At 57.5% G+C, this 24,891-nt stretch overlaps 2 protein-coding genes across 5 annotated transcripts in view; one reads left to right on the forward strand and one right to left on the reverse strand.

Moving 5' to 3' along the window:
• The first annotated feature begins 94 nt into the window (after positions 1-94).
• On the forward strand, positions 95-11,027 carry LOC109460652 (mesothelin-like protein). 4 transcript variants are annotated; one of them, XM_074323082.1, is made up of 17 exons: positions 95-1,548; positions 1,662-2,219; positions 2,904-2,989; positions 3,907-4,027; positions 5,182-5,302; positions 6,266-6,351; positions 6,512-6,638; positions 6,713-6,903; positions 7,267-7,357; positions 7,584-7,725; positions 8,057-8,244; positions 8,314-8,469; positions 8,549-8,676; positions 9,322-9,452; positions 9,531-9,625; positions 9,877-10,132; positions 10,581-11,027. In XM_074323082.1, the coding sequence occupies exons 3-17, from the start codon at positions 2,974-2,976 to the stop codon at positions 10,832-10,834; spliced, it is 2,103 nt and encodes a 700-aa protein (XP_074179183.1). In that variant the 5' UTR covers positions 95-1,548; positions 1,662-2,219; positions 2,904-2,973; the 3' UTR covers positions 10,835-11,027. The 4 variants fall into 4 exon arrangements, with proteins under 4 accessions (XP_074179183.1, XP_074179182.1, XP_074179185.1 ...); XM_074323081.1 differs by having other exon boundaries at positions 95-2,219; XM_074323084.1 differs by lacking the exons at positions 95-1,548; positions 1,662-2,219; positions 2,904-2,989 and adding an exon at positions 4,408-4,885 and having other exon boundaries at positions 3,927-4,027.
• Positions 11,028-11,376: 349 nt separating this feature from the next.
• The window catches only part of LOC109460627 (mesothelin), a 32,419-nt gene continuing 18,904 nt past the window's right edge, over positions 11,377-24,891 (reverse strand). Inside the window, exons 2-11 of the mRNA XM_074323089.1 lie at positions 14,625-14,712; positions 13,931-13,974; positions 13,733-13,829; positions 13,281-13,459; positions 13,027-13,182; positions 12,714-12,856; positions 12,489-12,616; positions 12,058-12,152; positions 11,657-11,843; positions 11,377-11,577 (exon numbers count right to left, since the gene is read on the reverse strand). Of these exons, the coding sequence (XP_074179190.1) occupies positions 11,489-11,577; positions 11,657-11,843; positions 12,058-12,152; positions 12,489-12,616; positions 12,714-12,856; positions 13,027-13,182; positions 13,281-13,459; positions 13,733-13,829; positions 13,931-13,974; positions 14,625-14,712 (1,206 nt within the window). The 3' untranslated portion in view covers positions 11,377-11,488. The remainder of the gene's footprint in view (positions 11,578-11,656; positions 11,844-12,057; positions 12,153-12,488; positions 12,617-12,713; positions 12,857-13,026; positions 13,183-13,280; positions 13,460-13,732; positions 13,830-13,930; positions 13,975-14,624; positions 14,713-24,891) is intronic.

The raw sequence follows: 24,891 nt of genomic DNA on the forward strand, positions 1-24,891 counted from the left end.
GGGGTGTGGGGGGAGCCCAGACTCCCTACCTCCTGCACTGGCAGACCTCTGTCCCAGGTCCCCCAGCAGGACCCAGAATGGACCTCATGCTCCTGGCTGCTGACCTGTCCCCCCCATACAGTGAGGGCCCTGCTGCTCTGGTTGGGGAGAAGCTAGAGGACCCCCAGCCAAAACCACTGGCCCATCCATCTGGTCTCACCAGGGTCCCTCGTGGAGCCACTACCCCCCACCACCACACCATGGGAGGGCTATTACCTGGCCTTCACCACGTCCCTGCACCTGGCTAGGCTGGACCCCTCCTCTCACCAGCTGATAAAGGTCCGGTCATGGGACCACTGGATGAGCCAGAAGTTGCCACCATGGGACCTCTGCAGAGACCCAGGTCCCAGCCCCTGCTCCCTGTGCCTGTGTCCTCATCTGTAACAGGTGGAACTGGAGCAGAGCAGAGGGGCCACGGGATGCCCATACTGGTAGGTCAGGTAGTTGCTGTGATGTGCCCGGCACGACCGACAGAGGGTGCCATGGGATAGCATTGCCTGCCCCTTCCCGGCACACCCTCCTTTTTTCCAGTGCTAACACTCACTGGTCCTTCCATCTCAGGGCATGTCAACTCCTGGCTGAGACCTGCCCCACCTCTACCCCTTTGCTCCTGGCCCTCCACCCCCATACTCCCGGGCTCACACACAGGTGCCCAGCCCCGGCTGCACAGTCTGACCCCACACCCCACTCACTGCTGTGTGGCCGCAGGAAAGTTCTCAGCCTTTCTGGGCCTGAGTTGCCTCATCTGTGAAATGGGCATCTCAGTTGTGCCTTGGGCAGGGGGCTGAGGCAGTGAGGCAGTGTGTGGAAAACGGTGCAGCTCTACAGCTCAGCAACTGCTCTGTCGCTGTGGTCATTCGTCTGGCCTGAGCCCGCCGTATCAGCCAAGCCTGCCGTGGGCAGACGAGGACGTAGCCTCTTGCGCTCTGGCTGCTTTCTGCTCCTGCTCCCTCTGGCCTGTGGGAGTCTCCAGCCCTGGGATGGGTGGAGGTCCCACTACCATGTGACATCCCCCTCCCCCAAAACCCCTCAGTGTCTAGAGCCCCAAAAAGCCTTCAGCCAAAATCTGGACTCCCATGGGGTCTGTGCAGGGGCCAAGAGCAACCCTCAGCTGGTCCTTCCAGTTGTCGGCCCCCAGGCCCAGGTCGGTGCCTCTGCTTGACCGTGAGGCTGGCTCACTGGGAACGTGTGGCCCTGTGGTGCGGACGGCGGTCATCCAGTGGCTGAATCCAGGCCATGGGGGCTTAAGGCTCCTACCGGGACATCATGAAAGCTGGAGCTGGGCGTGTGGGTTCAGCCTGGGGCATCTGACCTCGATCCACCTCAGCTGGGGGAGAGGCTTCCATCGCTGGGTCAAGAAGTCCTGCAGTCACTCCTGCTCAGCCTGAGTCCTGCCCTGTGGATTGGCCCCATCCTGGGCTCCATGGGCCCCAGGGCACGTGTGCCACACTCTTCACCATCAAGGCTGCCGCCCAGCGCCCACACACCCTCCCTGTCCCTGGCACACAGGTGTGTAGAGCACATGCCCGACTCTGCTCCAGCACCCACAGCACAAACACCGCCATATATGTCACGAAACCCAGGCGCCACTTTGAGTCCACTTGTTTCTAATGTCTGCGCAGGAGACGCACATACAGACAGAAGATGTGTGTGCTCCCAGGCGCACATGTACGGGCACCTGTGCTCACATGCAGACACCGGCACACGGTGAAGTTGGGTGCACATGTATGAACACACACGACCCTCGAGGCACAGCACCCCCGTGGGAAGGGGTTACGCTGGACAGCCACCAATTGTGCACTCAGCCTCCCAGTCCCCCGGCACCTGCTGGGGAGCAGGTGCCCGCTGTGCTGGGGCCCCAGGGGCCAAGCCGGCAGTGTCACTTGGCACAGCCCCAGCCCCTCCCCTCCACGTCTGCCTAGCTGGTGTCACTGCAGGAGTGGGTGGCTGCACGGGTAGGGTGCTTGGAGAGGCATGAGCTGGGAGAGGCAGGAACCTTGGCACCCCCACCTTGTACCACACCTGTGCTCTGGGGTTCAGCTGCGGGGGCTGACACGCTTGACGGGCTTGGAACACTAGTGTCTGGAGTACTTGCCACTTGATCTAAAACCCCCTGCACCCGACCGCTGCCGCCTGGCCCGGGAACACCACCCTCTACCACAGAAGGTCTTTGTGCTCAGGTGAGGCTTTGGGGCCAGGTTGGGGGCCACGACCATCTGGATCCACAGGTTTCGAGTCTGGCCTTTGCAGCCCTGGGCAGGTAGTGGAGCCCCTCTGAGCCTCCATTTTGCCCCCTGCATGAGGCAGTCACTTCCCTGTCTTGCTCTTGCACCATGTGGAGTCCAGAGGCCCACAGGTACCCAGAGCTGTCAGACTGTGCAAAGCTGTGCCCAGGCGTGGGCAGCATAGGCCAGGCTCCTCAAGGACCTGCCTCACATCACCAGGCCACAGCCACACCAGGGCAGGTTGGAAAGCTACCAGGCCTGTCCCTCAGCTACCTGTGGGGACTCGCTGGCACCACTGCCTGCCCCCCTATAACTGTCAAGAGATCTGTTCATTGGAGACACCACAGCCTGCAGGTCCCCTGAGCCCCGACCCGCGATAAGAAAGGCCTAGCTCCCCCTCCGCAGGCCCTTTTGTTCCAAAGTCACATTGTTTGTTGGGTGGTGCCCCTAGGGCCCACGTTGTAGACTTGCCTAGGGTTGCCCGACGACAGAGACAAAGCTGCAGCCAGGCTGAGGTTGCCCGCCCTGCACAGCACCCATCCTGTGTGACTCTGGACGGCACCCCTGTCTGTGCCCCTTGGCCGAGGCTGGTGGGGCGAGGCGGTGGGGCTGGCCTATCACCTCCTGTCTCCTCTCCAGCTTGTCCCGTACACGCTGCCCGTTTCCCCAGCGCCTTTCCGCCAGGACAACCTGTGCACACCACACAGCCATGGGCCCCAGAGCAGGTGAGATGACCCGCATCGTGGAAGGGGCTCCCCAGGGTGGCATGACCTTCCAAATCACGGCAGAGGCCTGGAGGGGGCTCACGCTCCAGCCATGGAGTCTTCCTGAGCTTACACTCAGGGGTCCTGCCCCAGGGTGCCCCCCTGGCCAGCTTGGGGTCAGGGAAGGGAAGGAGGGCAAGCGTACTGGGCCTGGGGGGCCTGGCAGGGACGAGGCGGGGAAAAGGGGAGACCATGGCTAGAAGGGGCTCAGGAGCATGTGGCAGTTGACCCCAATCCCTCTGCGTGGGGGTCTCAAGGCTCAGACCGTAAGGAGAGAGCCATGAGGATAGAGGGAGGAGTTTACACACTTGCACACATGGGTACATACTGCCGACACATGTACACGTCATCACACATATGTGGACACACATACATGCCATCACATGTGTGTGCACATACTTCCAGACCCACAAAAGACACCAGCAGCTACACACACGTACACATCATCACACAGCCACACCAGTAAACACATACTAGGTGTGCTGTGTTGGGCACGCACGCTACCACGGGCATGTGCACGCCACCGCACATGTGTATACCACATGTACATGCCCCTAGGAACACACACATGCAGGGTCAGACAGAGATGTGTACGATTAGACATACTTTTACACGCACATTCACCTGCTCAGATACGCACATACAAACGCACACACCACGCTCGGGCCCAGGCTGCCATACAAGTGACCAGCACCACGTGGCTTCCAAGGTCACTGTGGTGGGGCGGTCACAGACCCACCCAGGACACAGGGAGCCCTGGGCAGACCCACGCCGGATGCTCCCACACGTGCTCCCTCCCAGACAGGGCTCAGCCTCAAGGTGCCGGGGTGAGGCGGGCACAGGGAACTGGTGGCTGCTCACGGCATGTTCTGTTCCAGGTGCCCTGGCAAACCCAGGCCTCATCCTCTTCGTGTGGCTCATGGCCCACCGCTCTCGTCCCCAGGCTGAGGGCTTCTCCCAGGAAGGACTAGATGCCAGCAGGGCCGACACATGGGCCAGGTGAGTGCAAGCCCCTCTGGCAGGCTCTGCGTCCACAAACCGTATTTCCTGCAGCTGATCCCCTGACAGGCCTGGGGGATGGGGATGGGTGAGAAGGAGGGACCACCTCCAGGGTCTGCACTCAATGGCCCAGGAGTGGCTGTGGTGGGGCCGCTGACCAGTAGGGCCTGGCCCTGCCTGCCCAGGTCACTCACCCACCTTGCCCTGAGATGGCCCAGAGCATCCGGTGTCCTGCATGAGTTATGCCCTCATGGCCGAGAGCGGGTCCCCCCACAGCACCCATCCTGTGTCATTCTGGATGGCACCTGTCTGTGCCCCTTGGCCGTGGCTGGTGGGGAGAGGCCATGGGGCTGGCCTATCACCTCCTGTCTCCTCTCCAGCTTGTCCCGTACCCGCTGCCCATTTCCCCAGCGCCTTTCTGCCAGGACGACCTGTGCCAGGCCATCACAGCGGTCCCTCCTAAGCCACTGCTCACACTGCCCCTCGGCCTGGCAGGCGATCACTGCTGCTCACTGCTCGTCCTGAGTCCTCACGCTTCCTTCTTCTGCCCCAAGGCCCTGTGGTCCTCTCAGGTCCCAAACAGACTCTGTGTTGTTTCCGTGCCCTTTCCAGGGTCTCGTGCTTAGGCTCAGCTGTCCTCTCTTTCCCGGGGGGGGGGGGCTGTTGGAGGTCACCGATCAGCCGTCAATCAACTGATCAATCAGTTGACTGACCAGGCAGGGCTGGAGGCCCAAGGTGGAGCATCAGGGCCCAGGCTAAAGTCCCACAAGACACACACCCCCGTGCACGGGTTTTATGAGACTCACACAGTGAGGAAGGCTCATAGAGGAAACGGAACTGGCTGCGGTCGCCCAGCAGGTACCCAGGTCTCATCGCCTCCAAACCCTGAGCCACTGCTGTGATCGTCCTCCCAAGGAAGCAGAGACCCAGTACCTGGGCAGGGTCCACCCCTGAACTGGACACACACAGGGAGGGGGACAGAGGGAGGGAGGGAGGGAAGCGGGAGTCTTGCCTGTGTCAAGGCCCTGCCCGCCATACTTCCTGGATCTCATTTCTTTGGTGTTGGGAGTCTGGCCTCCTTCCCGCATGCTGCAGTCTGGGCTGCCCCTGCCGCCCCCAGCTCCACCCCTCATCACCTGCCTCCTTCTGCCCAGTGCCAACACCTCCCTCCTGCAAGGCTTCTGGTGCCAGCCAGCCAGCCAGCTGTCCCAGGACCAGCTTTCAGCTCTGATCAGGAGGATGGCATCGCAGCAGGTGCTCCTCAAAGCCTGGCAGGTAAGCAGCCTCGGTTGGCATTATCGGGCTGGGGTGTCGAGGGTAAGGGCAGGCTCGAGAGCGAAGACCCTGGAGCTGGGTCGGAAGCGAGGGCTTCCCCAGCAGAGGACACAGGCCAGCAAAGTCCAGGACTACACAGCTGTGATGCAGAGAGCTCACTTGCAGGGGGCCGTGCTGGAGACACTGCACGTGGTTGTCTCTAAGCCAACCTGCCAACTCCACAGCCACCTTCGAAGCATCTCTCAGGCTGACGCTGAGGTGACGGAAGCCTGCCCTCTGAGGTCGGGGGTCCCTCCTTGGGTGGTTCTCCAGTGCAGTCTGCTTTGCACCCTTTCCAGGACTTCTTAGCCAGTGGCCCCCAGACTTCAGCCTCCTGTTCTTTGTTGGGTGAGGACTTGTCCATCTGGCCTTCATCTGGCACTTGGTGCCCCTGGGGTGGATCTTCTAGCCTGCTGGCCTCTCCCCAACCTGGGCTCTGAGAGGGGCCACCTTGATTCACAGCTGACCCAAGCATGGACTGCTCTGAGTTAGAAGAAAGGAAGGAGGGAGGGAAGATATTATTCTGTCTCATAATAAAGTTAGTATAAAACTAGTAATAAATTTGAAACGACCCCAAAGTAGGCCAAGCTGGACAAAACGTCAGGGCAGGAGTACACTGGGATGAGCTGGCCGTGGTGCACTCGTGCGGGGTTTGGGCAGCCGGCCTGACTGGTGGGGGCGGGGAGAGTCATGTGTCAGCTGGGCGTGACCTGTTCTGAGACCATTCTGATGTGGAGGTTCAGGCAGAAAATGAAGACGTGAAATCCAGGGGCCACAGAGCGGGCAGGTGGGAGGAGGGAACGGGTGGACATGGGGCGGGGCGGGGTGGAGGGGCGCTCTGGCTGAGGGCCCCACACTGATGGGGGGGAAGGTGGCAGAGGAGGGGGCTGGGCGAGGGAGTGACACGCCATACGCCATGCCCAGCTCAGCTGCCTGGCCAACTTGGCTGCCCGGCGTGGCCTCCAGGGGGACTTCGCGCTGCACCCACCTGACCTGTTGCTCTTCTACAAGTGAGTGCCCCTCCCCCACTGCCCCCGTGCCTGCCTCTGGCCAGTGGACTAGGCATGTCTCCTCCGGGTCCTGGGACTGCAGCGCCCCAGGAGCGCCTGGGCCACCCCAGAGGACCCCTGGTTGGCCCCATCCTCCCGACAGCCCCCCACCTGCCCGCAGCCTGGCGCAGGTGAGGGAAGCCGACTGCCGGGCCTTCATCCGCCGTGCAGCTCAGGGGGACACGGAACTGCTGGCCAACCTGCCTGACCAGAGGGCTGCCCTCCAGCACTTGGCCTTGGCCTGCCTGGTAGGCCCCTTGGGTGGGACAAGATGGGCAGATGGGCCATGGGGCCAGGCTGTCGCTGACCTGCTGTCCTGCAGGGAGGGCCGCCCCCTCGGCTCAGCACTTCCGACCTCCTGCTCCTTGGGATCCTGGTGTGTGACATGGACGCGTCCAGCATTGTGGCCTCAGACCCCCATGTGCTGCAGAACCTGCAGCGCTGCCCCCGGCTGACTCCTGCCCAGCAGGCCGCCCTCAACACACTGCTGGCCAGAGGGAGGACCATGCTCGGGTAGGCGGGGCCCCATCCCCTCTGCCCAGGCCCCCCTTCCTGCAGATGAGACAAGAGACAGCCCGGGGTTTGGGCCCAGGAGGTCTCTGAATTCCACAGTCCTGCTGACCTCTGACTTCTGACCCAGCTCACAGCCCCACTCTGCCCTGTAGCTTTTGGCGCACAGGTTTATGGTGCTGCCAATACTTGCTGGGCGCTCCATCCCCATGCCCTGAAGCCTGGGGTGGGAGTCTCTTCTGGGCAGGCGAGGTGTCTCCAGCAGGGCAGACCCTGGGAACGGTGCACTCAAGGAAGAGCAGGTAGCCTCCAGAGGCTGGGGTGCTGCTCCAGACCCAGACCTGACAACCCCTTCTTATACACCAGGGCCCCCAGCTCTTGGAACCTGGAGGGGCTGCAGGCTCTGGGACCCCTGGCTGCCTACATCAGCCCAAGCCTATGGATGCAGGTTCAGGAGGTAGGACGGTGCCCTGGGACAGGGTGGGGAGTCGAGCTGGCCCTGGACACGGGGAGCAGCATCCCGCCGGCCCTCTATCAGCCTGTCCAGGCCTGAGGGCTGGCCGTATGGCTACTCTAACTCCCGAGGGGCATCCCCACTCACTGCCATCACAGGGTTTCTATCTGTGGGGTTAGAGGAGGGACCAGGTGGCCCCAGGGTGTGGAGTCTCCAGTCCCCCTGCCAGGCCGTGGGCCTGGCCTTCTTCGGCAGCATGGTGGCCACGTACCGGACAGGGACACTCAGCCAGCGGGATGCCAGGCGCTTTGTCACCAGCTTCCTCGAAGCCAAAGCCAAGTCACTGTCCTCACGGCCCAAGCGGGGCACAGGTGAGTGGACACTATGGTCTGGGGACAATGCACCTCCCCTGCTCTGGACTCCTGACTAGGGTGAGGGCACCCAAGACTCCAAGTATGGTCCAGGGAGCTGCATCCAGCCCGAGTAGGTTAGAGGCAGTGGGGCTGGCCTTCGGGGCCAGGGCTGGGCTGGGCTTGACTCACTCTTCTCTGGGCCAAGTTCTTGGCTAGGCGTCCAGCCTGGGGAGAGAATCAGGGTAGGTCTGGGTTACCAGTGAGGTGGGGCCCAAACTCAGCAGCGGTGGTCAGCTAGGCCCATGGCTGAGCAGCGGGGTCATCAACCCCACCCCACCCCTGGCCACAGGGAGACCGTGCATCCGTGGCAACATCACGGCGGCCACGCTGCAGGACAACCTCTTCCTGCTACACTACGACTGCTCGCAGCTCGAGTCCTGCCTGGGGAGCCGTGTACTCAGGGCCAATTTGGACCCCCTGCTGCAGCACCCACTGCCTGCCGAGTGCCAGCGTGTCGTCAAGGCCAAGCTGGCTCGGGTACGCCAAGGACCAGGTGGCAGTGGGGGGGTGCACTGGGTGGGGGGGCCTGATCGCCTCCCCCCCCAGGTCTACCCGAGCGGCATCCCAGAGGAGCAGCTGCAGCTCATCACCTCGCTGGTCTACCTCTACTCCTTCACGGAGATTGGCCAGTGGAACATTACGTCCAGAAACACGGTCATGGCCCTGCTGGCCTCAGACGTGGCCCTGGAGAACCAGACGGAGGTGAGAGCAGTGGGAATGGGGGGGGCACTGACGCTGGTCCCCACAACCCCAGCTCCACTGACCCCCATCCTGCCCCCAGGCCATCCTGCAGAAGTTCCTGGACCACAAAGGCAGGGTCACCAGTGCCCTGCTTGTGGCCATTGGGGGTTCCCGCCTCTGCTGGATGAGCCCCCAGCAGATCCAGGCCATCCAGCCTTCCGAGTTCCGGTGAGCGCCCCACCCCCACAACACACCCACTGCACCTTGGGGTCAGCTCCACTGCTCACCAAGGGTTAGAGGGAGAGACGGGCTCAGGAGGGGTCTGGGGCTGGCCACTGCAGTTGTGTCAGTTTCCTACAGCGGCCGAAACAAAGTACTTCAAAGTGAGCATTTTAAAGGAACAGAAATGTATTCTCTCACAATCTGGAGAACAGAAGTATGGGATTAAGGTGTTGGCAGGGCCAGGCTTCCCTTGAATCCTGCAGCGGAGGTTCCTTCCTGCTTCTTCCAGCGTCTGGCGTTACCAGCAATCCTTGGCTTTCCTTGGCTTGTGGCCTCATCACCGCCTCAGTCATCACATGGCTGTCACCACCCCGTGTCTGTCTAAATTTCTTAGGACACCAGTTGTTGGATTTAGAGCCCACCCTAATTCAGGAGGACCTCATCTTACTTTGATTCCATCTACAAATATGAAAGACTCTATTTCTACATGAGGTCCCATTCTGAGGTTTTGGGTGGACATAAATTTTGGGAGATACTATCAGCCTAGTACAGAGGGCAAGAGAACAGCTGTGATCTGGGCAGAGAGGGCCAGGCCCAGCTGACCAGAGGATGAGGGGCTCCCAGCCTACCCATCAGCCCACCCCTCCTCAGGCTGGCCGGGGCCCTGGATATCTCCTCCTGCCCCCAGAGCAGGAAGAATGTGCTCTACACCAAAGCCCGAGAGGCCTTCGGCAGCACCGGGACCACGGCCGCCTACTACCGCTTCATGCGCCCCTACCTCGGTGAGACCCTGCCCTGTGCGCAGATACCCCTCCTCCAGAAGCCCCGCCCCTTCCCCTCTTACCACTTCCGGCCCCCAGGTGGTGCCCCAGTGGAGGAGCTGCAGTACCTGGCCCAGGCCAATGTCTCCATGGACATCCACACCTTCACCAACCTGAACCCCCAAGTGCTGCAGGTGGGCTGTCCCGCGGGGTAGTAGCACAGGCTGGCCAAGCCGGGGATCCCTTAGGCCACAGGCACCCCAAAGTCAGAGGTGCAGACAGGGTGGGCTCCAGGTCACTTCTCCAGGCTGGTTCTGCCAGGTCTCACCTCCGTGCTCACTCTTCGGGTAAGCACTGCCCTTGCCGGGTCTTCCCTCAGCCCCAAAGCCAGGCCCCTGCAGGCCCCTCTGTCTCTCCCCCCTTGGCCCCCTCACTTCCCTCACAGAACCTAAGTGTTGACAAGGTGACGACGCTGCTGGGCCAGAATGTGGGGGACCTGCAGAAGGCACGCAGCCACCCGGCTATCAGCTCCTGGCTCCGCAGCTTGAACAGGTCGGCCCTGGGTGAGCTGGGCCTGGACACGGACCCCAGCGGCCCCAGCGGCCCCACCCTCTTGACCACTACAATTCCCAACACCATCCCGTGGGCAACCCACCTAGCCACCACCTCGCGCAGGCCTGGGAATGAGGCCCCCACCTCGGGTACGGCCCCACATCCAGCCCACCCCTTGGGGGGGCCTCCCCCTGCCTCTGCTTGGCCCTGTCTGCCCAGGGCCTATGTAGCTCCCTCAATTGCTTCTTGTGCCCAATCTCTTTTTGGCCAACTCTTTTTCCATTTGCCTCCTCGGTGACATTTGGGTGACACTGGCTTCACCCTGTTTCATCCACTGAGTTACTGAAGGACACAATAGCCTTCTCCAGAACCCACTGGTCAGCATAAAGCAGGGGTAGGGGAAGCGCTGAGATCCCTGTTGGGGTCCAGAAGAGTGGCCGCACATGGGGGTCCCCAGGGGCCTTTCCCACCCGAAGGGATGGTATGAATCTTGAGCCCAGAGGGAGGGGCTGTCCAGGCCAGGGAGGCTGCCAGGACAAGCCTGGGCATGGCTCCCAGCCAGGACTGATGGGTGCTCCCTCCATGTTCCACCTACAGGCAGCCCACCAGCCCACCTGGGATACCTACCACTTGCTGTGGCCCTGCCCTCTAGCCTCCTGTGGCTGCTGTATTGGGGCACCCTAGGGCCCAGTGGGGATTGCTCATGGGGCACCTGCACAATGGCCTCCGAACACAGCAATGTCCCAGCACCACATGCAGGAAAACTGGGGCTGGTGGATGGAGCTGGACGCCTGCCCAGGCCTCCGTGCAAACCCCAGGCCCACGGGACCTGGCCACGTCCCAAATCCTAGGGGCCTGCAGGGCCCATCCCCCACCCACACCCAGCTCCCAGGACCTGGATTAGACTGAGGGCCTGGGCAGACGTCAGCCAGCTGAGGGAGACACTGCTCCAACCCTCTGGCCTCTTTCAAGACGAAGAACTGGGGGTGGGAAGCACGGTACTTACTTCACTGATTAACTTAAATAAAGGACACGGTGATCTTCTTTCCTGTGTCTCTTTGCTCTGGGCCAGAGGAGGGGCACAGAGACCCTCTCAGCCAGGAACTGGACTCCCACCCACCATCTCCTGGGCAGTCAGTGTCACCAGAAGCTATCCTGGGTTTGTTGGCCTGGACTGGAAAGAGACCCAGGCAATGGAACAGCCTCAGGAAGGCCCCAAGCCCCTCTGCCTGGAGTCCCTGCCTTGGGCCCCCACCTCTCCAAGTACAAATAGGAGGGTCTGCAGCTCAGGGAGCCATGTCCCCAGGGTCACGGCCCTCAGCCCCCCTCCCCCAGGACACCACAGCCATCAGGGCCTCCCACCCGGTCCCCAGAACACCACAGGTCACCTCGGTGGAGGGCAAATATGTTCTCTTTTATTGAACTCCAGTCCCCTGGGGTGGGGTGGAGACCGGCTCCCACCAGGCAGGGTCTCCACAGCAGGGCTCAGCCCCTAGCAGGCCAGCTCAGTTCAGGATCAAAGCCAGGAGCAGAGCTGGGATCACAGTGAGCGCACGTCCAGGTCCAAGGAAGTGGGAGCCCCCAGAAAGGGCCTCTGCACAGAGAGGGGTGACTCAGACCCTCCGCCTCACTCGGCCCCTGCCCCACCCAGCCGGGCGGTCACCCCAGCCCACCTCGGACGTTGAGGTCTAGAACCAGGTATCCGTTGGGGATGCCACCATGGAGCCCCAGCCCCAGGCTGTCCAGGTCGTCCTGCCGCTGCCTCAGGATCCAGTCCCTAAAGGGGCTGTTCCCCTCCTCCGCCTTCAGGCCCGCCAGGTTTGGACCCAGAAGTTTTTGCACCTCTGCAATGGTCATCGGCTGCCAGAGCCCCCAGGCGGCCGTCAGGGTCTCCCTGCCTCTCTCCAGAAGGCAGCTGGGCTCGGCTGTGTCCAAATACCCCATGCCTTCCCGTCCACAGGCCCCACCTCAGCAACTCGACTTTGGAGCCGGCCCTGGCTTAATACTAGCCCCACCCGAGACCCCGCCCCATCCGTGGCCCCGCCCCAGATGGCCCCGCCCCTCAACGCCGTACCAGCAGGGCCTCTTTCTGCAGCTTCTTGAATGTGGCCACATCCATGCTTATGTTCTGCCGAGTGAGAGCCCGCAAGTCCTCCGTGGAGGCCCCACCTGTGCCCCGGGGAGAGGGACCCTAAGCGTGACACCTCACAACTCACCCCCCTCTCACCCTGTGACCACAGGCTACAAGAACTCCACTTCCTTTACAGAGAATCCCTTTTCCTAAGGAATTCCTAGGCCCGGGTTTGCCTGGTGACCACCAGACCCTCTCTGTCAGGGGAGAGGCTGGGGGTGGTCACGTGCCTGCGCCGGAGTCAGAACCGACAGGGCCTCAGCTTGGAGGGGTGGAGGGTACCCTGATCCCACCAGGCAGCCCAGGGTGGTGACAGCCTGGCGGTAGTGATGGAGGCTTCAGATATCCCGCTCCCCCTTTTCCTTCCGGCTCACCCAGGAACGGCTTGATCCTCGCAAAGTATTCAGACCCGCTCATGTTCTGGAAAGCAATGCGGGCCTTGGAATAGAGGACATCCATCTGCGGTGGGCGGCATGTATCCAGGTCCTGGAGCATAACCGCCCTGGGGAGGCAGGGGGGGGCCAGGCAGTGAGCTCAGAGCACAGCATGCACACCACACCCGCAGAACCCGGGACTCACCCGCAGAACCCGGGACTCACCAAACCACCTCTTGTTGCACGGAGCCCAGCTGCTCAGGACTGAGGAAGCAGAGGTAGGTAGGCCGGAAGCTGGCCAGCATGTCCAGGGTGTAGTTGTCCAGCTGGCCCCCTACCACCAGATAGCGGGCAATCAGGGCAGCCACCTGTGGGAGGAGGCCAGTGACATGCCTTGGGCCAGGGAGAGACGTGTTCCCTTAGTCCAGACCAACCTTACACCCCGTGCTCCCCTGGGCCTGCACAACCTCACACAACATGCTCCCCACCAGACCCGCACAACCTCATACAACATGCTCCCCTCCCAACAGGTGGTCACCTGAGCATCCATTTTGCCCCTCTTGCTGACTTCCAGCAGAGATTTCACGGTCTCCAGGGATGTCACGTTCCACTTGTGGATGTCCTCGGGAGTGACCTCACGGAAGAAGTAACTCAGGTGCCGGATCAGGGACTCCGGGTACCCCTGTGGGTAGAACTGCCAGGGGAAGTGACCATGAGGGCCACAGCCACGCCGCCGGCGGCTGGGGAAGGCTGCGGCACAGGGGGCAGGCGGGAGCCCCAGGCATGAACTACCTTGTCCAGTTTGCGCTTGAAAATGTCAAGCTGCTGGTAGGTGAACGGAACCGCATTCAGCCGGTCCATCTGCTTGGCCAGCAGGGCCCCGTCCACACAGGCCTCCAGCTCCCACTCCTCGTAGAAAATGAGGCTTTCATCCACCATGTGGACCTCCTTCCCCGGGGGGCAGGCCTTCTCTACAGGGGCAGGCAGGGCGTCAGGAGGCTCTGCTTCTGTCAACCTCCCCTTTCTTGCATACCCATGCTGAGACCCTGGGCAATGCATGACCCTCTCCAGGCCTCAGTTTACCCATTGGCAAAATGGGACGATTCTGTCCACTCTTCAAGGTTGTCATGACTGAACAAGCTGAGCAGCCAGGAAGAGCCAAAGCACCAGCTGCTGAGACCCCCCAGGGCCAACCCCCACCCCCAGCCCCCCTGACAGCTGACGGGGCTGGGCCCTGTGCTCACTCTCTGTGTCCTGCAGGGCCCTCCGGAAGATGACAGTTAGCTCAGGCCGCTGCCAGGACAGGTCCTGGGAGGTGTGTTGCAGCCATGGAGCTGCACCCTGAGGACAGAGCAGGGCTGTGGCTGAGCCGTGCATGGCCCAGCATCCAGGGACCCCCATCCAGGCCAGAAAACTCTCCCGTCTTCCCGGAGGGTCCTTACCTGTCCTGTGTCTGCAGCCTGGGCCCTGGAATGTAGCACCCACCCTGCAGGGCAGGGGTACACAAGGCTCGAGGGGGTGGCCAGGGGCTTCTGGGTGTGCCTCCTGCAGGCCCTACCCTGGGGAGGAAGGGGCCCTCCCTGTCCCCCAACCCCAAACACACCCCACAGGTGTGGAAGCAGAGGGTTCGGCCCCTGTATCCCACGACACCACAGCCCACCACACCCCACCCCAGGCCACGGCCTGCACCCCACAGGGAGCCCAGGCCTCCCACATCCTCCTCCTGGGACCCCACTGCTCAGGGCAGTCAGACACTTGTCCTACGGACACCCTCACTTTGGCCTGGGTCCCCATCACATCACTGCCCTGATTCAGCCTCCAACCCTGTGGGGCATGGTGGGAAGAAACGTGCTGCCAGCCTGCCTGGAGCTCGGGCACCCGCCGAGATTCAGGACACCTGCCTAAACTTGGAACACCTGCTGAGATTTGAGACATCTGCCCAGGACTCAGGGTACCTGCTGAGATTTGGGACACCTGCTGGGACTTGAGGCACCTGCCCATGACAAGCACAGGTGGGGGAGGAGGCAAGGGGCAGGTAGAGCCTTTCCTAAGGTCCCGACCCCCTAAGAACTCTTGGCTGCCCTCTGACGCTCTCCGCTCTCCGACTCTTTGCAGCACCCCACCCCCATTACTCACTGAGGCTGAGAAGCAGGAGCAGGAGGCTGTCGCGGGTGGGGGTCCCACAGGACCCCAGGGGGGATCGAGCACACGGCAAGGCCATAGTCTGTGGAAGACAGCCACGCTGATGTCCCCACCAAGCCCTCACCAACTCCCCTGCCCCCAGCCAGTGCGGGGGTCAGCGCCCCAGAGCTGCTCCAGGTAGAACCTTCTCAGGGCTCTGCAGCAGCACCCGTGAAGCCTCTAGCCCTGTTCTCAGGACCGACCAGCCTGTCTGGCCCGCCCCTTCCAGGAAACTGGCCCTCCTGCTAGGGGGTGTGGGGGTCTGAGTCAGCCCAGCCCCCAGCTGTCAGAGCCCAGGCAAGCAGCCTGCAGCTGGCCCATCCTCTCTCCCCACACAGGTAGGGTGGGAGAGTGAAGTTTGAGGAGGCAGGGCCGTCTCTGGCGCAGGCTGGCCTCAGTTTCACCATTTGTACCCGGGGGACTGAGCAGTTCAGGGCTGGGGGTCATGCTGAGTGGCACCCCCCCAACCTGGGGCATGGCCATCCACCCCCTCCACACCCTGCCACAGGTGCTGGGCTTTGTGCAAACCCATGGCCCTGCCAGGTGGACAAGGCCGGGCCCGCCTCTTGGTTTCTCTTCTGAAGTTCATCTGGAAACAGAGGCCTGGGTGGTTGCCAGAGGGTGACACCCCTTCCCACCTGCCAGTCCCTTGGGTGGGGCAGTAGGTGGGTGGGCATTCCTGTGGGGGTGTGGGAGGTCCCCGTGCACTTTCTGGAGTGGGGTCCTGGGGTAGAGTGGGGCCTGCAGGACACCAAGCCACCCTCTGCACTCACCCATCCTGGAGCAAGAGGCTGTGGAGCAGAGCCATCCCCTCCCCCAAACCTTCATACAGGCCTGTGTCAGCCCCACCCCTGGCTCAGAAATGGGGGGTAGGGGGGTTCATGTTCATGTTTCAGCAACCCTTTTCAGCTGGGCAAAGAGCTGGCCTGCAGGGAGTGTCCTGGGAGTGGCAAGGCCCCAGAGAGCCCTCTCCCCTCCCCCAAGCCCCAGACCAGAAAATGGGCAGCAGGTGGGGCCAGGCAAGAGCTACACCTGCTGAAGCGTCTCCCCTCAGCCCCCACCCGGCCCCATGTAACCAGGGGCCCCCAGCACCGCAGGTGGAGGCTCCCTGAGAGCCTCTTTGCTACCATAGGCCCTGGAATCTTACCCCCAAGACCAGGTTGAGGCCACAAAGACACTTCAGCTGTCTTAGGGCTGCAACTTCCAAATTGGCCGGAGTGCCACCTGCAGGAGTCACGGTGTTTTGGCCAGTCCAGGACATGTGTATTTTATGCGTGATGTGGAAACAATCACCAAACAGTTTAGTGGGTCCCAGTGGGGGCGGGACAGCGTGGGCACCGGGCATGGTCCCATCTCTGACCCTGAGTCCTTCAAAGCCAGCATCCACCTGGTCACCTGTCACTCATTAGCCACCTGCAGACTCGCTGAGCACCTACTGCGTGCTGGGCCCCGCTCAGACGCTGGCACACTCTGGAGCAGGGAAAATTCAGGCCCTGTGGGGCCTGGCCACAGAGAGGGCTGCCCCTGCTACCAGAGCGACAGCCGTTCACCTTTATTCCCCAGATGGAGTCTGGTGTCTGAGTGGACCACAAGCTCCTTAGAGTTGAATGTGAGGTAGAGGAGGCTGTGTCTGTAATGGAGGAATTGCCAGCTCCTCCCCCCAGCCTGAGAGTCATGAGCTTACAGCCTCTGGCAGGTGCTTGGCTGCAGGACACTGGCCCATGCTCTCTCCTGCTCCACCTGTCCCACCCACCTGCAAAATCTGCCCCCCACTCCCCAGCCCAACCTCAGTCCCCAAGGTCTGACCCTCAAGTGATGGAAAATGAAGTCAGACCACATTCCCTACCAACCTCAGGCCTCTCTGGTGAAGGCAGGCAGGGCAGCGGATGATGGGCTTAGGACAGGTCTCAGGTACAGAGATGCTGTGCAGCTAGCCCAGGGTCACACAGCATGTCAAGAGCAGCTGGTGCTAAGGTGGAGCTGACCCTGAAAGCAACGCCCTCCGAGTAGAGTGCAGGAGGTGGGGTGGGGTCCTCACTGCTCCCCAAGTGCATTGAGGACTTGGGAAGGGGCATCCATGGGGGCAGAGGCAGGGGCTGCCCCACCTCCCCACAACGTGCTTGCCTGGGGCTGGCCAGGGCCCCCTCCTGGGTGGGTCCAGTACCAGCCCCAGCCTGATCCCTGCTCCCACCCAGAGCTGCTTGGCTAGAGGTGCCAAGAGGTGCTGACGGAGGTGTCCCCACCTTCACCTCCCCAGGCATGCCCATGCACATGACTCAGACCCTGACAAGGCCACTGTCCACCCCCAGCCCCCCCATACATGAGGCTGTGGTCAGCCCCTCGTCAACCTGGACACTGGGCTGGGTCCTGGGAGACACCTGCAAAACAACCCTGGTGCCCCCAGGCCCTTCCCCAGGGTCCGGGTGGCCCTGCCCGTGGTGACTCTGGTGTTCCAGGGTGAGGGACCAAACCTGAGCCTCCTCTGCCTTGGTTTCCTCAACTGGGAAGTGGGTGGTCAAGAGGCCGGCAGGCTCTCGGGTCTGTCCGGGAAGCAAATGGAGCCTTACCGGTGTAGCTGGGAGCCGTGCAGCTCATGCCTCAGGAATGTGTGGGTGGGGACCCTGCAGAGGGGCCGCCTGGGGAGGAGGGGTGCGGGGTGGAGAGAGGCTTGGGCCCCTGCCTTCCCTTGGTGGGTGTGGGCGGGAGCTCTGGGCGGGCTGACCGTCACATACCAGGCATGTATCGGGAGCCAAGGCCTTGTTTCCTGGGCTCTTTCTCATTTCTCAGGTAGAGAAACTGAGGCTCAGTGAGTGGCCAAAACTACACAGCACGGCAGGGGTGTGGTCTCCCAGCGGTGCTGTGGCAGGGTCTACACAGGCCACCCCACCAAGCCCGAGGTCAGCAGATTCTGGGTGGTGGCCGCTCAGCCAGGATGTGATTCCTGGAGCATCAGCCTCCATATGGCTTCTTTCGAGAGCGTTCTGGGCTCACGGCGGCACGGTGTGGACATCACCACGGGGTGAAATGGTCCGGTGGGGCGCTGCGGGAGCCCAGGGATTGGGGGAGGCGAATCCAACCAGGCCAGCTCCAGCAAGGGCACAGCACTGCCCTCCATGACAGCAGGGCCAGTGGGAATCCACCTGGATGGGAGGGGGAGGCCACCTTCCTGCTGCTGTGGCCACTGGCCATTGGGGTGGACAACGTGTGCCGTGCTGGCTGCATGCCAGAGCGCACTGATTCCTGACTCAGACCACAGCCTTCATGGTACGACCTTCACTTCGTGGTATGACCTGGTGGCTCCCTCTCTTCCCCTCCAACCCCTCCGATGATTTTGTGAACAGGAATTCCCTGTGTGGAAACCATCTCTGCGTTACATACCTGCAGAGTTTCCTGTTTCCTGAACTGAGTATGGACAGCTGCCCGGTCTCTGACCCTTTCCATGGGCTGGGTTTTCTATCATAAGCAGTCAGGCCAAATGCTAATTAACACAGGTGTGCCTCCTTTTACGGGACTTCACAGGCACGACGGTTTTTACATATTGAAGGCAAGACCCTCCACAAGCAAAAAGATTACGACTCGCTTTATTGCAGGATCTGCAATCGAACCCACACTTATCTCCGTGCTGTGTGTGTACAGAATTCAGCACGGCTGCCAGGTACAAGAATCAACTTACTGAAGTCAGTAGAGGAGGACGTGCCTTAAAAGAAAAAAGTCCCATCCCAGATAACTGAAAAGGTCTGGACAAAATGTGAAAAACCAATTCCCCAAGAGCCCTGGGGAGTGAGCAAAAGTCATCTTGGAGGGGAATTGATACTTGGGGAAAGACGCCAACATGGCATGGATCTCACTGTGTGTGTGTGTGTGTGTGTGTGTGTGTGTGTGTGTGTGTGTGTTTGCCCTGAAGACAGCCAGAGGTGTGTTCACAGTGCTAGGAGTGCTTCGACTCTGGCAGCAACCTCACCACCTTTCTGGCTGAAGGCGCCAGAGGAAGGAACCCAGAATAACCAGAGAAGGTGTGGAGAACACTGGAAAGGAGAGAGCCAGGGAGGAGACCCCAAATTCTGCGTGATCTCAACCTGAGCCTCTTGCTGACCCTGAATCATGCGTGTGCAGGACAGACCAGAAAGAGCTCAGCCTACGATGCGAAACGGGCCAAGACGGACCCCTGCCCACCTCAGGAGTGGCAGAGTTCACCGTGAAAGTCTAACCAAGTTCATGGCCTGCCAAAAACAGAAGCAGCAACAGTCTTCATAGGAATATAACAGAATGCAGTGTCTACACAATGTAATAGTCACAACGTGCATGAGAAAATCCACAACTACTTGGCACAGGGAAAGCTGGGAAGTCGTGACCCATCCTCGAGGGAAAAGGAATGAAACATACAAAATCTGGAATTTTAAAAATTCACCAGATGAGCTTAATAACAGGGTGAATCATTTCCAATTGAGGGTTAGGTGGGAACTTTTCAATTGCCCAGTTAAATGGATTTTAAGATGTGGAAATTTCCTTCGTGCTTGCATCAAGAACTATAATTTGAGCTCAAAAGCTACGGCCAGTGCAGACGTGCACCTCCTGTTTTACCTCTGCCAGCACAGGATGTGTATAAAGCATGTTACTTGTGATTCACATAACGTTATTTGTTATTATTATGGTAGTGAATTACATGTTTTGCACAGAAGTGCTGTTTTCCCTGTAATTTTAGGTTGGCTTCCTTAAGAAACATCAAGTCTGAAGCAAATGTTAAATTCCAAAGAGATTCAATAATTCAGGTTAAAGGAGGGTCTTCTCTGTGAATATATTGACAAATATTGAATTGTATACTTTAAACAGGTAAGTTGTATGGTGTGTGAGTTATATGTCAGTAAAGCTGTTTTTAAAAGACAGGCCTAGGGCTGGTCCGATGGCTTAGGTGGTTGGAGCTCTGTGCTCCTAATGCCAAAGGTTGTGGTTCAAATCCCACAGGGGCCAGTGGGCTCTCAACCACAAGGTTGCTGGTTCGATTCCTCGATTCCCACAAGGGATGGTGGGCTCCGCCCCCTGCAACTAAGATTGAACACGGCACCTTGAACTGAGCTGCTGCTGAGCTCCCAGATGGCTCAGTTGGTTGGAGCGCGTCCTCTCAACCACAAGGTTGCCGGTTGCAAGGGATGGTGGGCTGTGCCCCCTGCAACTAACAACAGCAACTGGACCTGGAGGTGAGTTGTGCCCTCCACAGCCAAGATTGAAAGGACAGCAACTTGACTTGGAAAAAAAGTCCTGGAAGTACACACTGTTCCCCAATAGAGTCCTGTTCCCTTCCCCAATAAAATCTTTTTTAAAAAAAATTAAAAATTGGGGCGGCCGGTTAGCTCAGCTGGTTAGAGTGCAGTGCTCTTAACAAGGTTGCCGGTTCGATCCCCACATGGGCCACTGTGAGCTGCACCCTCCACAACTAGATTGAAACAACTACTTGACTTGGAACTGATGGGCTCTGGAAAACAGACGTAAATAAATAAAAAAAGTTTAAATAAAAAAAAAAAAATTAAAAATAAATAAATGAAAGACAGGCCTAAGATTTGAACAGACAACTTCACAAAAGATGTGTGGATGGCCAATCAGCACATGAAAAAATATCCAACATCATCACCCGTTAGGGAAATGCAAATTAAATCCACAGTGAGATACACTACACACCCACCAGAGTGACTAAATTTAAAAGGACTGACGATGACAAGTGTTGGCACGGAGGTGGAACAACGGGAACCCTCCAACAGAGCTGGTGGAATCACTTTTGTTCGGCATTTTCTTAAGAAATTAAACATACACCTAACTATACAATTTAGCCTTTCCACTCCTAAGTAATTACTCCAGGGAAAGGAAAACATGTGTTCACCCAAAGACTTATTCATGAATATTCATAGCCAAAAATGGGGAGAAACAAATTTCCATCAATAAATGATAAAGGAACGGACAAACAAGACGTGGCATATTCATATGATGATGTACATGAAAAAAAGGATGATTTTCAAAATCATTATGCTGAGTAAAAGAGGCAGACGTCAAAGTACGTAATGTATGATTCCATTTATATAAAAATTTTAAGTGCACGCTAACCTACCGTATTATGACAAAAAGAAAATCAGTGGTTGCCTGGGTCAGGGAGCTTCACCAAAATCAAGGATTCCTGTCAAACAGGGATAGCAGGGAGGAAGGGACCAACCGCAGAGGAACAGAAGGAATCTCCGGGGGATGATGGCAGTGTTCTCTGTCTTATTGTGGCGGTTTTGCGGGTGTGTGTAACTGCCAAAGCTCTTTGGATTGTACAGTTTAAACGGATGCCTTTATTACACCACGTGAAGTTGATTTAAAAATCAATAGCATAACAAGTGTTGGAGAGGAGATGGAGAAATTGAAACCCTTGTGCATTGCTCGTGGGCATGTGAAATGGTGCAGACGCTGGAAAACAGTATGGCAGTTCTTCAAAAATTGAAACAGAATTACTACACAACCCAGCAATTTAAGATGTTTGAAAGATTTGAAGACAGGGAGTTAAACAGATACTTGGACACCCACGTTTACAGCAGCGTTATTCACAATAGCCAAAAGTGGAAATAACCCAGGTGTCCATTCACAGACGAACGGATAAATTAAAAAAATATGGTATACACATACAATGGATAGTATTCGGCCATAAAAAGAAATGGAGTTCTTACACTCACTGCAATGTGGATGAACCTTGAAAACATTAAGCTCAGTGGAAAAAGCCAGAAACCAAAAGGACAAATATTGTGTGATTTCATTTATATGAAATGTCCAGATTAGGGAAATCCATACAGACGGAAAGTATAATAGAAGTTACCAGAGTCTGGGGGAGGAGGGGAAATGGGGAGCTATTGTTTAATGGGTGTAGAGTTTCTGCTTGGGAAGATGTAAAAGTTCTGGAAAGGGTGGTGGTGATGGTTATACAACGTGGTGATGTGCTTAATGCCACTGAACGTATACACTTAAACATGATTACAGGGGCGGCCCGGTGGCTCAGGTGGTTGGAGCTCCGTGCTCCTAACTCTGAAGGCTGCCAGTTCGATTCCCACATGGGCCAGTGGGCTCTCAACCACAAGGTTGCCAGTTCGACTCCTCGACTCCCACAAGGGATAGTGGGCAGCGCTCCCTGCAACTAAGATTGAACACAGCACCTTGAGCTGAGCTGCCGCTGAGCTCCTGGATGGCTCAGTTGGTTGGAGTGCGTCCTCTCAACCACAAGGTTGCCGGTTCGACTCCCGCAAAGGATGGTGGGCTGTGCCCCCTGCAACTAAGATTGAACATGGTACCTTGAGCTGAGCTGCCGCTGAGCTCCCAGATGGCTCAGTTGGTTGGAGTGCGTCCTCTCAACCACAAGGTTGCCGGTTCGACTCCCGCAAAGGATGGTGGGCTGTGCCCCCTGCAACTAACAACAGCAACTAGACCTGGAGCTGAGCTGTGCCCTCCACAACTAAGACTGAAAGGACAACAACTTGAAGCTGAACGGCACCCTCCACAACTAAGATTGAAAGAACAACAACTTGACTTGGAAAAAGTCCTGGAAGTACACACTGTTCCCCAATAAAGTCCTGTTCCCCTTCCCCAATAAAATCTAAAACAAAAAATGATTACAATGGTAAATTCAATGTATATTTTACCACGATGAAACATCAATAGCATTTCTTAATGACAGCAGCAGTAACAAATTTAATAGAAAAGATATCATTTCTAATATCAATGAAATCCACAGTCTCTAGAAATTGACCTAACTATAATGATAGTGCAGAATACCTTCATAATGGAACAACCTGGCTTGATAAAGTGGTCAGTACTCCTAAAATTATTCTATAAATTTAATTCAACCCCACTAAAAATTCTAGGAGGATTTTTTTTTCAGGAACCCAACAAATTCATCCAAAAAATAAAGAGGGGCAGCCAGATGGCTCAGCTGGTTAGAGCATGAGCTCTCAACAACAAGGTTTCCGGTCCAATTCCCACATGGGATGGTGAGCTGTGCCCACTGCAACTAAGATTGAAAACGGCGACTGGACTCAAAGCTGAGCTGCGCCCTCCACAACTAGATTGAAGGACAACGCCTTGGAGCTGATGGGCCCTGGAAAAAACACACTGTTCCCTAATATTCCCCAATAAAATCTATTTAAAAAAATGAAAATAAAGAGAATAAATATCTATGATCTAAAAAGCAGCAGCAAGCTCCCAGGTATTAAGACAAAGCCACAGTAATTAAGATAAGAACAAAGGGACAGACCGGAGATATCAAGCAAACCAACACCAGTGTGCCTACGGGGACTTCATAAATGCGAAGGATGGTTCCACAAAGCAATGATGGGGACAAGGGACAGATCTGTGGGACAGACAGTGTTAGAAAATATGACTCACTGTGCCATGAAAAATAAAGCAGACCCCCAGCTGACATCATCTACAGGCTGGATACTAAATTCATTAAAGACGTTTGTATGACAGAGGAAACTTACACGGACAGAGAAAGACTTGGAGGAACGGAGAGAGATACCAACACAGAAACTGCACTGCCAAGTGTGGGTCAATTTGACATCATTAGAATTAAAGGCTCCTGTTCAACAGACAAATTAGCAGCTACAGGCAGGTATCAAACAGAAGAGATTTTTACTGGTTTGTAAAAGTCAGGCCGGGCCTGCTGCCCATGGGAGAGTCACCCCGGAAACTGTGCATTTGGGCCCCCAGCTGTCCAGCCTGGGGAGCTCGCCGTTTGTGACATTGTGGGCGCTCCCCCAGAGACCCCACCCCAGCCTCCCTGAACGGTCTAAACGTGCCCAGGGCTTGGTGAGAACACAAACTGTAAATCAACAAGGAAAACAGGAAACCGATAGAAAGGGGACCAAGTCGACAAGTGGAAATTCTCATAAGAAGACTGACTGGCTAGTGGTTCATGAGGACAGACTCAACCTTTGTAGTAACCACAGAAATTCAGATTCAAACAAGATTTACAAAATTAAAAAGGTGGATAATAGTTGCTCATGATGGTGTGAAGAGATATATCCAATGACAGATTTTTTAAAAAAAATTTTATTGGGGAATATTGGGGAACAGTGTATCTTTCCAGGATCCATCAGCTCCATGTCAAGTCATTGCTTTCAATCTAGTTGTGGGGGCTGCAGCTCACTGGCCCAATGTGGGAATCGAACTGGCGACCTTGGTGTTATGACCACTGTGCTCTAACCACTGAGCACACCGGCCGCCCTAGATAATTATTATTTTTTTTTTTTTAATAAGCAAAAGTAAATGATGATCATTAAAGAAATGGTGAAAATTCGGACAGTTGCCCTGGTTCCCACCTCCCATCCGGGCAACTTTGCAACCTGGAGGTGAGTTTCCTTCTGATCGTGGTTTGGCATTTTGCAGGACGCACTCAGGCGCACAGCTGGCCTCTTGCTCACCTCTCATCCCTTACACACCCTCACACAGGACCCCTATTTGACCTTGCTCGCTGTCAGGCTCCCTGTGGGATTCAAGGACCTGCCCTGAAGCTATTGTTGGTCATTTTACTCTGAATGAACAAAACAACTTTGGGTTTGTTTATTCTACACAATTTTTTTAAACGTTTTTTCTTTTATTTTCACATGGCTAAACCTGTTCCTCATCAGGATACTTCCAGTCACATCTAAGAAGTTAAATAAATAGTCACTTCTGGCTTTGCTGGTTGGATTGCTGATGTGGACGCATAATGTGATATTCTCTGTGAGGCCTAGTGCAGCCAGCCAGCTCCCCTCGCAGGACTGTGTTCCCAGATGGCAGGAGCTGTGCCCTGAACTCAATAGATTGGTTCCTGCTCTGATTTCTGAAAAAAAAATCTGTCCCCCAATGTGGGCAAAATAGAAAAGGAGACCAGAGTCCAGGCCTGGAGCCTGGAACAGACCTGTCATTGGGTCTCATGACAGGTCTCTGTTCCAGATTGCCTCTTCCAGGAGGCCTTCCTTGGTTGGCCCAGTCTTACTGACTCTGGGAAGTTAGCCCCTCTCCCCTCCTTCCAGAAGGGTGCACCATCATCCTGGAGGCTGTGTTCCATTGATGGTGCCAGATTCCACCTCACCTTGGCCACCGATGACCTCAGGGGCAGGTTCTGAGGGCTGCTGACCCTCTTCCTGGCCTCTGTGACCCCTGCCCTGTTCACAACTGCTCCCAGCTGGAAACCATGTGCATACCCCCTACCCCCCAACAGGTGTGG

Source organism: Rhinolophus sinicus, linkage group LG18 (assembly GCF_036562045.2).
Source record: "Rhinolophus sinicus isolate RSC01 linkage group LG18, ASM3656204v1, whole genome shotgun sequence".
NCBI lineage: Eukaryota > Metazoa > Chordata > Mammalia > Chiroptera > Rhinolophidae > Rhinolophus > Rhinolophus sinicus.

Excerpts from the sequence above, each read along its gene's own strand:
- LOC109460652 (XM_074323081.1), top strand. Across the intron at positions 6,904-7,266 it reads AGAGGGAGGACCATGCTCGG|GGCCCCCAGCTCTTGGAACC; the intron begins GTAGGCGGGGCC and ends CTTATACACCAG. Across the intron at positions 8,245-8,313 it reads TCAAGGCCAAGCTGGCTCGG|GTCTACCCGAGCGGCATCCC; the intron begins GTACGCCAAGGA and ends CTCCCCCCCCAG.